Source organism: Ylistrum balloti, unplaced genomic scaffold (assembly GCF_031769215.1).
Source record: "Ylistrum balloti isolate Yb309-2 unplaced genomic scaffold, AGI_CSIRO_Ybal_v1 Utg372666, whole genome shotgun sequence".
In the NCBI taxonomy this organism is placed as follows: Eukaryota; Metazoa; Mollusca; class Bivalvia; order Pectinida; family Pectinidae; genus Ylistrum; species Ylistrum balloti.
In genome coordinates this window covers 38,459-50,464 of record NW_026783144.1, presented here as the reverse complement: position 1 = coordinate 50,464, position 12,006 = coordinate 38,459, and the positions used below count along the sequence as shown (strand labels likewise).

The window sequence follows — 12,006 nt, the reverse complement described above, 5'->3', positions numbered from 1 at the left end:
CTATTTTCAAGGTTACAGGAATCAAGCATTTGAAGAAAAATATTCCGTCTTCCATCATAGTACCCGAAGATCCAAGATATTATTTGACTCGTAGGTATGAGGAATTGAGTGTTAAAAATTCTCATATAAATAGTTGCAATCTACTTACAAGGTCACATGGGTCAAATTGATTGAAAACTTTGAAGGATCTTTGCAAGTGCCAGAAGATAAAAGGGTACTGACATTTGACCAGCCTCATATAAATAATGTTAACCTATTTTTGAGGTTGTAAGGGCCAAGTGGGTCAAACACATTTAATGATATTCGTAAATTTCAGATCAAAATGAGAACTGTATATCATTTATAATGTACCTTGAACAAGGATTGTAAAACATGATTATGTTTTGACATTTTTTTTTATCAAAACGGGCCCTCGGAGGCTCTTGTTGGAGTGTGAAATATAGAGAAATACAGTGCATCAAATTGAAAAAAGCTTTTAATTCTTCACAGCAAGACAATAGATCAAAGTCGTCAAGAAAACTTCATAGCACCCATCCCATGAAACTTCTGACTAAATTTCAGAGTTTTGTATGAAGGATTTGAGATGATTCTAACAAAAATGATTTACAAAAATGAACATAGAATGGATTCCTCTTCTTCTCACCTTGTCAAAAGACAAAGGAGTCAATCTTGGGTTGAGACAAGATGGCTAAAAGGTTGTCATCTAGGATTAAGACTTTTAAATAAGGGATGCATCAACAGCTTTTTAACAAATTCAAATATCCGAGAACTGTAATAAAGTAACCGAATATGAAATATAAACCAAGAAAAAAGAAAAAGGTCACAGTGACCCACATTATTTTATGTTATCATACACTTCTTGATATAAATGGTTGATTAGTGTAAAACTAAATGAAGAACCTAAAGGACTTACTAGCCAACAGAAAAGGCACAACAAGGTACCACTGATGTATAGGGGATGTAAAGATACAACAAAACTTTAAAATCTTATAAATAACATTTATTATAAATGTTTGCATTTACAATGTATCAAGCATTGTACACGTGTTCCATATATTCCGCGACTTTTATCCAGGTAATAAACTCTGGGAAATAGTCTACATATAACTGAAAAGCATGGTGAGAAGCACAAATCTCAAACCATAAACTAACCATTCAAATTCTGTTGTTTTAACTAGAAATATTAATTTTCACATCTTAGGACTGGCATTCCTAAAATGGATCATTCTTTTAAGGGAAAGAAAACTGACACCTACATGTCAAGTTTCATACTTTTCATAAACATTCTTACATTTCCTTTCAAGGAAAATCAAAGATAACATTTAAAAACAATGTTACTGTTTGGAAATGTTGACTTAACAACAGATAGAAATAAGAATGTAAAAAGAAAAAAAAAAAAAATTGCACTTTTACAGTATAGAATATCCAGCTATGTTACCCTCTAATGCATGCTGTAGTGTGGCAAAAATTCTACCTAGCTAATACTGAGCAAATCTTTTCATTTTGATAAATATTTTACAAGCAAACTAAATCAACACCAAATCTGAAGTTAAATTTCTCTAAAAAAAGAATCAGTTTGAGGGAACAATTCACCATGTTTTACAAATCTGCACAGAGTAATTTTCTGTTGTCTTACGGAAGCTGCCAGCAAACTCCCAGGATCACAAAAGAAGTGATGCACCACATCAAAGACAATTAAATACACATTCTTAATCAAACAGAATTGAATTATAAATATAGATGCATTGTGTATATATAAGTACGTAGTGAGTTACGATAGTCCCAGTAATCTTTTTGTAAATTTCAGGCTAAATACAAATGTAGAATTTAAGGCCATACAGGGGTACTGTGTTAAGTCTTGACACTTTGATCCTGTGACAACCAAACCAAAGATCTTTTTTATGCTTCCGCCCTATCATGGTCTGGGGCCCATAGTGTTACCATTGTTCATCATTCCACCAGCATTTGTTTTTGCTCATTAACTCTTTAACAATACAGATATTAATTTTATAGAGGTATGATACTAATAGGGAGGTCGCATTTTGAATTGAATACGGTCAATCAATTTTTTCTCCAGAATTACAATTACCGGTATTTAACATTAAGTATCTTTACCAGTTAATCAAAATTTCCACAACAATGGTATTACCAAAGTTTGCCTTGCCAAACTCACTTGGAATTTCAAAGAATCTCTTAGCAAAGCCAATAATACTTAAAAAATCCAAACGGTGGAGGCATTCATGTCACTCTAACATATTTAGTTGTTAAATTTCATAAAATTACAATAGTGCTACCAACAGGATTGCCAATTTCAGTTCTAATGCCATTTTTACAGGCGCAATACTTGATTCAGGATGTACATAGGTAGATTTCTGCTTAATATTTTATCAATTAAATCTGAACATACTTTGATTACTCGTGTGCTACCTGATCGTAGGTCTTTTAACAGTTGTGTGTCCTGACTGAAGTTGTACACCTGCGAAATTTGTAACATTTAAACGATTCATTCTCATTTCTTCAACTGTTGGAACAGAACAGAGAACTTTAATGTTATGTAATTATAAATGTCTGAATTAACAAAGTTCCACTGTACATACATCATAGCACCAAAGTTTGTATACAATATAAATACATGGATTCAGAATAATATACACCAGTCCAAATACAAGTCATCTTATATCTAGTAACGCGTACATTAAAACACTAATGGCTCAATCCCTGCTTTTTATTATTTTTATCATCAAGCTGTTTTGTTTTTGTTGATTGTTTTGTAGTTATCCATATAAGTTTCTATTAGAATTTTAATATTCCTGGTAAATAACCATTTTTCCTGCTGGTATATTTCTTATTTCACAATAGCTCTTAACTCATCAGTACACTTGGTCCCTTATCTTATACCCTTATTTTACATATGTACACAAGAATACAATTTCAAACGGGACTTGGGTAAAACAATAGAATGTTTGTCTATAAATATCCAAAAGTTTACTGCATTTGAATTAATTTGTTTCTCTCTAAATACATACAGCAAACTAATCTTGTTTAAGAAAATGAGGAGAAAAAAGGAAAATGTATTTAATAGCAACTTAAAAAGTCAATTTAGTTTTGCAAATGTCATAAAGTACAGACTGAACATGTATGTGAAAATTATGATTAAATTTCTAGTTTTCTTAACACATATTCTGAAATGCTTTCTAAATTTTCTACCTTTATTACTTTCTATCTTAGGAGTAGGATTTTTTGCATATAAAATAGTATTAGAAGTATAATAAAATGAGGTACCTGGTAATATATTTTAAACTCAGTTGAATGGATGAAATTTTCCCATTAGGAGACTTTTCTTTAACCTGAAGATCTCAAAAATGATCATCATGAAATACTTGAAACTGTAATTTCAATAACACTTATGTCACTGGTGGCTGTACATGCTCAAAGAATACTTCATTCTACTGTTAAATAGAATTGTTTAAGAAATGATGACATTTCTGAATCTCGGCAATGATTTCATCATTGTTTTCTCCATCCAATATCGGTGATTATTATGATAAACCAACTAAACTGAAAATTTCACAATTAACTCAATTAGCTAAATCAGAAAAAAATAGATTTGAATTAAATATTTATCTCTCATCAGTATTTAAAGAAGGTTCGTTATTAATTAACAAGTCTGCATAAGATACGCTTCAATCAAATTGCAACATTCACATATTTAACAACTACGAATGGCAGTGTTGTGTCCAGCAAATGTTACAGAAGTTTGATTCAGCATCCATTCTGTGACAACAACCCTTGCTTCATCATCAATGCAAGCTTAATCCATGTAGCAAAAATAGTTACCCATACAGAGTCAGGACAATAATAAAAGTTTATTACATGGTTAATGTCGCTGAAAGATGCAGTCCTGCATCAGCAACATTAATCCTAAGTGCTTTTATGAAGCATGCTTAATCCAACTAAAGCTTGGCTACCAAAATATGCATAATTGATGGAGGGATTGAGCATGTACATATATAGGTATCTAATCCATCTCTGTCTTATTGAGCAGGAGAAAAAACTATAGACATGTTCTGATATATAAGCAATATTACTTCAAAAACTACTGTTATCCTACATCTATACCTGAAATTTTTTGTAATTATGAATGATATCTAAAAGCAGTGATTTATAGATCTACGAAAGTTCTCTCACATACTTTCCCTACTGTTAATGTTATTCAAAGGAGTGCTGGTCACTGGAGCCTGTCTGATTATATATGTGAAAATTTTAGTCAACTCTTCCAAAATACATACAGAAACAACTGAATATATCATGAAAAGAGCACGGTGTAAACTTTTCCTATTGAAAATTATCGTGTTACATGCCTGGTAAATAGGTCCCATGAATGACAATATCTAAATAGGATGGCTTCACAAATTACAGAAGTAGAGTAAAATTACATGTATATAACAAAGATTATTATTGTGTGTATGTTACATAATATTAACAAAAATGGGAAAAAATACTTGTATAAAATGATTGTATGTCAACTGAAGCTTTGCGAAGATCACAATCCTTTAGCGCGCTGACAAAGTGATTCGTTTCTACTGAATATCGTAACAAAAAATTCCATCCAGACTCTACTGAAATGTACAGCACTACTTATCCTTCAACACCATTTTTCCACATTTCAATAAAAATTTATTAAGCACTTTCCTCTGCCAACAGTTTCTTCACCTCAGCTGATGCAATTTCACTGTATGACTGTCCTTGTAGTGTTTTGCCATTTCGAGATGCACCCTGGAAATAAAGTCAACAGTAGTGATATGTACATTAATTATCTAAATTTTTGTAATTGTCGGAAGAATTTAATAATTACGACTATTTATTTTCTTTGAAGCAGTTTTCTTTATACATGTAGTATACAAACAGAGAAAATTGAAGTATTTTTCTTTCTTCACTATGGTGCCCTACAGTATTTTCCTCTCTGACATGTGTATATATTACCCTGTTACTAGCTCTTTTTCTTTTCTCTTTCCTCACAACCATCAGACAAAGAGGGCAGAGCAAAAGTCATTTTCATTGCTTACATCCTACCTAGATAGCTAGGTATTTAAAACACAAATATCACTATATCACTTTCCTATATGATGGACTGTATTTAAGGAAGCAATTTGGCTTTTACAAAAAAATTTCATCACTGAATCAGAATGTGGCCTTCTAAAAGTGTCAGCATCAATTTTGTACATAAATACTTAATAAATAAACTGCATTAAGTGTCTTTCATGTGTCTGTTCCTTGTTGTAGTTCTAATTCTCTTTCAAAATGATATCTCAAGTCACACAATTCATGTCTTTTATCTTTTCTGGAAAAACTTGCCAATTTCTAAATTAAGTAATATATGGCTTTGATTATTTAAGACTAGATGGCATAAAGTTCCAATTTCTTGATGTTATACAGTGCAATGATTGTGATATAGAACTTTTTAATTTTAAACTATAAGATTTTATTTTTTACTTTGGCCAAATGATCTAAATTTTATAATTATGTAAAAGTTAAACTTACATCACATGATATAATTTATCAAATTATATATTATATATATTTGCCTTTTACCTGAAAAAGTTTATTATCATGAATATTTTGTAAAAATTGTAAAAAAAGATTTTCACATACAAAACTATGATAAAGAAAATGGATAGAGATATTTTCTCTGAATAAATTGCAGAGAGAGTATTGTGGTTCTTACAAAGATTCTGTTGTGATACTTTTTAACATGTTCATGCCTTTGACCTGTAAGTGTTTTAAAGCCAAAGATTTGACGTGGGTCACTTCTAGTTGCTGACTTCACTCACATTTTCTACAAGCACTTTTACACACTCCACATGGTTCTCATATATTGCTGCCAATAAAGGAGTCATTCCATGTTTATCTTCTGCCTGAAAATAAACAAAGAAGTTCACAAAAACTTTCGTGTCATGCTGAATTTTGATTCCTTACAGTGATTTTTATTCATGAATTCATACTTGCGTATTAATATACAGTATCATGATGGACATTTTCTTTCAATTTTTAATCTACATTTATTTTCTTACTCGTTGGTTTGAAGGATTAGTAAATGGGTGATACAAATACTTACTGATACTCAAACAACCAATACTACTTACGTTTACATCGGCACCTTTTTCTATCAAAAGCTTTAGCATTTCATGGTGTCCAAAATCTGCAGCAATATGTAAGCTGTTCTGCACAAATTCATTTACATTGACACCCTGAGAAAAAAATCAGTAAAATTAAAAAAAAAATGATTTCTGACAATTAGCTTTAAATAATAAGTGTACATAGATTTTTTTTACCTATTTCGAATTCCTTCTGAAAAACGTAGGTTTAATACTCAAGTTGCTCATGATAATTAACAATTTATACTTAGAATATTGGCAAAAGCCACTGTTTTCTTTTCATTTAAATATTAGTGGAATTTGCTACTGAGAATTCCCTTTGTTCAAGAGGTAGAGTATCCAGTTAAAGTTTGAACCTCAATGAGAGCTAGGTGATTTTCATTAATCCTTCCTACTGGAAATTTGGTGCTGTTTACCACTCCAGAAGTAGAAGTTATCTCTGTTTGAAATGCTTCCTTGGATTTATTGAACATTTGGTTGATTTGTCTTCAGGGCTAAAGACTTTGTGAAGGAGGGAGTACATCCTCAATACTCCAGGGGTTATATATATACTCAATATCGCTCTCTTCACTCCTGGAACATTTAAGGCAAAACTGAAGGCTCCACCTTGTAGATAAGATGATAGGACCAGTTTGATCCTTTAGTGTACATAAAAGGTATATTTTACTGGCTTTGAAGTTGGGTCTCACTCTTTTGCAATCATTAAAGGAGCATATCATTCAGTGATTGGTTAGTCATTTCCCCCTGAAACCTGTCCTAGACCTATCAAATTACTTCGCTTGTGCCTTCAAGTTTGCAAGAGAAATTTTCCTGTGGTGCAGAGCTGAAGTAATTTAACCCCTAGAGTATTAAGGATGAAGTAAATAGTGTAGAAGTTGACAGTACAGTTGTTCAAAGCTTGGTTAGACTTTACCTGTGGTCAGTTAAAATTTTAAGACATGAATTTAACAAGATTGTGGACATTCTTTAAGCTTTCCAGTTGTACGTATTTGTTGAGGCACGTCAGATTGATGCAACTCAAATGTCTTTTTTGCTTTTCCATTGGCAACAATGTACATATTTGCATGAACCACTGGTTGACTGTAACCATGTGGAAATTTTCCTTAAGCCCAATGGTGAAGTGTCTGGATTGAGACTAGAATTTTGAACCCCAGCTGTGGCACAGTGTTTTACATTACTTCCTACCACATTCATATCCCAGTCCAACCTAATAATCAAACAATGTGTTTAGAAAGAATGCTACAGAACTGGATTGCAAGACTGATACTACAATAAGAAGCTGGAAGGATGGTTTGGATTGTAATTAAATCAGTAAGACGCAGGAAACAAGGCATGGGCGAAATTGACAAGAAGGCAGAAAAAGGTCAGATTGGCAAAATGACAAACCATGCCATAAAACAAAATCATATAACTGACTGCGTCTATTTCAAACTTGGTGGATAGGTAGAACAGTTTTTTCAAGTCGCAGATCAAGAAAGCCATCAGAACTTATACAGCAGGGCTGTCCGATGAGCGGATGTGGGACCCGTCAACAGTGTCTTGCACGGTCTCTAATCCGTGAAAGCCGATCTGACTAACTTAATTGTCAAATCGACTGCAACGGATCAGAGCACTGCTAATGTATGAATATTACCAATTTGAACTGTTCTGACTATGACCTTATCGCAATCTTCCACACTATATACCACTTTAAATGTTTCATAGGATTACAATAATGTCAACATGGCCAAAAAGTCCTGTAGGTTTCATTGCCATCTCGTGCACCGGTATACGCGGTCACTTGTCGGAGGACGCAGACAGCGTTGTCATTCATAAATCTAGTAGCAAACTTCAAACTAGTAGCAATATACAGACACACCCTATTTCGAACAGAGATTTACAATGGCGAGATGTTTCTGAGAGGGGCATTGTAAAGTCTCAGTAGGTCTAACATGTTGACTAAAATATCTGTAGGATTGGGTAGCTTAGTGGCTACTTTTGTAATCGGAAAGACTCGCAAACCGTACATACATTCTTAAAGTGTTCCTTCACCACTGTGACGTCACCATTTTGTATGACCCATTTGAAATCTTCAGTTGGATCCGTGTTCTTCTCCATTTTTGTTACTGAAGCACAAAACCGGAAGTAATCTCACCCATTGCATGTATATTGTAACGAAAGTTTTGTTTAGCTCACGTAGTATACGCTCAGCCAATCAAAACAACTCTAGCATATAGAATTGTTATCGGTACAGGATTTGTATGTGTAACGAGAGGGAAGACCTGTAATGATCTTGATTTCAAACACAGTTCTATGAAAGAGTCTAAGGAGTCTTAGGGGCTCCCCATGCGAACCCCTGCGAGCTTCGGCGAAATGAATAAATAGAAATAAAACTTCGGGACAAGTTTTATGAAATTTTACCTGAAATGAAAACGAATTCAAGATGACTCAGAAAAGTTACATTTAATACCGATTTCAGACTGACGCAACCCAACAAAAGACACCCCAAGGGTTTTTTAATCTAGTTACATTCCCTGGACGATGGACCGATTGTATGTGATACAAAATAATCCAGTCTATGTCTTTTTCTTTAGTACCGTGAATCCGTAACATCTCTGCGGGGTCACTTTGCGGTACTTCGGATAGTGGGGTGTAGTATGTGATAAATAAAAGATCTGAAATGAGTTTTCATTTCAAACGAAATTCTAGAAGCCTTAGAAGTTTTTTTATTTTCATATGTATTTTTTATATTTTCGAGCCTTGGTGAGTAAATTTAAGTTAAAACCTCCAGCTCGAGACGAGTTTCATGAAATCAGAGACGTATATATCATATTATATGTCTCCGATGAAATGTATGAAATGAAAACGAATTTTATGTATTTAATTTCATCACATCTCACGGGACGTTGACATTTTTGTCAGTCTTTGAACATTTATCAATCGGCAGTAGCCATTTTGTTTCGTCATTTTCATCATACGACGAACATCACAGCAAACGATTTAAGGTGACTTGCGCAGCCAATGAAAACCTTTGCTGTTTATATTACACTGGCGATATATAACATTACATGAGCGGGTCGCATTAACTGAACATACATGTACTGATAAAATAGAACAGTTTTAACTCTCCAACTATTCTTATGCATATTTACCTATCCCTGACAGAATAAAACGCTGTAGCTTATCAGATAATCACCTATTATTTTTACCGCGTGTTTAAGTCCGACGTATATCAATCATATTTTGATTAGATACTTACTTAACGTAAATTAGCCATTTATGTCTACGGGTGTCAAAAATATATAGGAACACCATGTCTCATATGACGAAGAAAATGTTCAATGAATTCATTATTTGGGTGTTATAATAATATGATTTGGTTGCTTTAGACCCCCCCCCAATAATTTTGTCAAAATACTAATAAAAATTGCAAATTTTACAGAAGATATTTATTATTCAATGATAATTAAGTTTTAGCAGGTCGGTTTACATCATATCATATACACTGTACTGACAAAACACAATTCTGTGACAATATAGTATATATTCATTTCTTTGAATCATATCGTTGAAATATTTCAATCTTCATAATATGAAAAGTTTTACTTGACCTTATCGAACAAAGAAACTATGCGAAATCAGTCATCTGATGTGAACTTTCCAAATACCCTCTCGCGGTTTTCATTGTTTACAAATTCGTTTGCAATATCAACTAAATGAATAGATGCAGTCGCCTGTTTGTGGACATGAAGTAGCATGCAGTTGTTCAGACGTTGTTGTGTCATTGTTGATTGCAGATAGGTTTTGATTCTGCCCAATGCTGATGCTGACCGTTCACTTACAGCATTGGTTGCTGGTAGCAAAAGTAACAATTTCGGAAGTTTTACAACTTCGCAAACAATCTCGTAGATTCGGTGTCATTTTCCATGTCATTTCCAAGATATCCTTCCACGAAAATGTTTTTTGAGTATTTCCATGGCATTCCATAAGCTGCACTCTTACGTAAGAGAATTGCATTTTCAGGAAAGTAGATTCAATGTCATCTGAAATTTAGCTTTTATCATATTCTTAAACGTAACATACAGTTTGTTACATTGGAAACAAAAATCACTAGTAGGCGTAAGTGTTGACCTGTATCTATCTTTAGTGATTTTGAAATTTACGCAAAACATTGCTGCAAAAGTTGTTGAAGTTTTGTAATGTGACAAATGTGACAATACAAACATGCGAATGTACAAAAAATATTCAATGTACGTATCTTCTTCCATGCTGTCAAAAGGCATTCAAAACACATGGATGTACTTGTTCATAAAATGAATTTTCATTCTGCACAATAATCTTATGGAATCACTCACGCCTACAATGGCCAAGTTTGGTGTTTTTAGGTATACGGAACAATACCCAGTTGATTATGAAATAATTGACTTATAGGCATACATTAAAGGATTGTATTTTGGAACAGTTTACTATTTGGGGCTACCATACAATGATAATTCTTTTCAGGTTTTCCCCAAATAGTTCATCACTTATCTGATAACAAGTTTGATGCTGGGACTGGTTACTCCCTGTTCTACAACATGTTAATATGTGTAACACAATTAATCTTGATCAAATGACCCCTTGTTATGTTGCGGTTACATTAACATTGTGGTATAAACAGCAGACGAATTCAAAACACAGTCCTGTAACTGCAGCAAAATTATGTAAGCTCCTTATTTTTAAAACACAACAGAAAATTTCTTTCAAAAACAAAATATATCAATTCAATATAAGAAATTTTAATGACCGACACGATATTTTTAGCATGACTTAAAACATTTCAAGACAAATGTATATATTATCATGCCTAGTAATGATTTGCAATTTACATTTATTATTGTCATCATCACAATTTGAGGAATTTTACAAAAAAAAACAAAAAACAAAAAAAAACAAAAAAACAAAACAAAAACAAACATGGTTTTATGTGTATTTTAGCTCTTAAATTTGCAACCAAACAATGCTAAACTCCACCAACGTAAGGGCTTTGCCCTGGATCCACTGAAAACTGAACATGAACATGCTAACAATAACATGTAAAGTATCATGTTTACAAAACAAGAACTCACACGTTTTGAATACGTTGGGAACAGGAGATAAAAATGTGATGGATTTTGAGAAAGAACATACTCTTTTTACATCAAGCGAAATTTTTAGAAGGTCAAAAATACAACTACCTGTTGGAGGCCATTCGTGACTATGTGTTAAAAAACATCTTAAAACAATATGAAATAAATTGCCCAAAATGGTAGTTTGGAGTTTCGTTCAAAGTAATTAAAATTGATTAACAATATTTCTATGTATTTATGTAACGATAACGAGCGAAGGGGGAGATTTGGTTTGGATGGAAGTATTGTAAAGTGAATTGAAATAAAATGTTTACATTTACACAGGATATTGTCTACGTGTCTAACTTTGGAAAGTCACAATTGTCCGCGGTAACATCTAGTTTGACAGATCTGGCTCATTTTGCACACTCTGAGCTAAGTTGTTGTGAACACTGAGGCGTGTTTTCATAAAAAAAAAACCGAATTTGTCATTTTTTTCCAGCAAGAAGAGACATCCATGATCGCCTTTGTAATCTTCGCATCATTATCGCTTGCAGGAAAGGTCCTGCTGTCCAGAATGTAACAATCAGACATGGCTGTGCTCATGAACTTCAAATAGTCCCGCTTCTTCTGACCACAGTAAGAGCATCTCTAACTCTGGAGCTTGTGATAAGATTTTTTAGGAATGGCAATATATGTACCGTCAGGTATAACAGTCGCCATATGGCCGAGAAATGCTTCTGAGAACACAGTGTTGTGCTCCAGAATATTGTCTCTTGTAAGAT

The 12,006-nt window shown here is 33.2% G+C and overlaps 1 protein-coding gene across 1 annotated transcript; it reads right to left on the bottom strand.

Moving 5' to 3' along the window:
* Nucleotides 1-985: 985 nt before the first annotated feature.
* On the bottom strand, nt 986-8,262 carry LOC132564742 (myotrophin-like). Its single transcript, XM_060229372.1, has 4 exons — nt 8,166-8,262; nt 6,144-6,248; nt 5,832-5,915; nt 986-4,776 (listed from the first exon to the last, which is right to left on the bottom strand). Exons 1-4 carry the CDS (start codon nt 8,250-8,252, stop codon nt 4,681-4,683), a joined length of 372 nt encoding a protein of 123 aa, XP_060085355.1. The 5' UTR covers nt 8,253-8,262; the 3' UTR covers nt 986-4,680.
* Nucleotides 8,263-12,006: the final 3,744 nt, after the last annotated feature.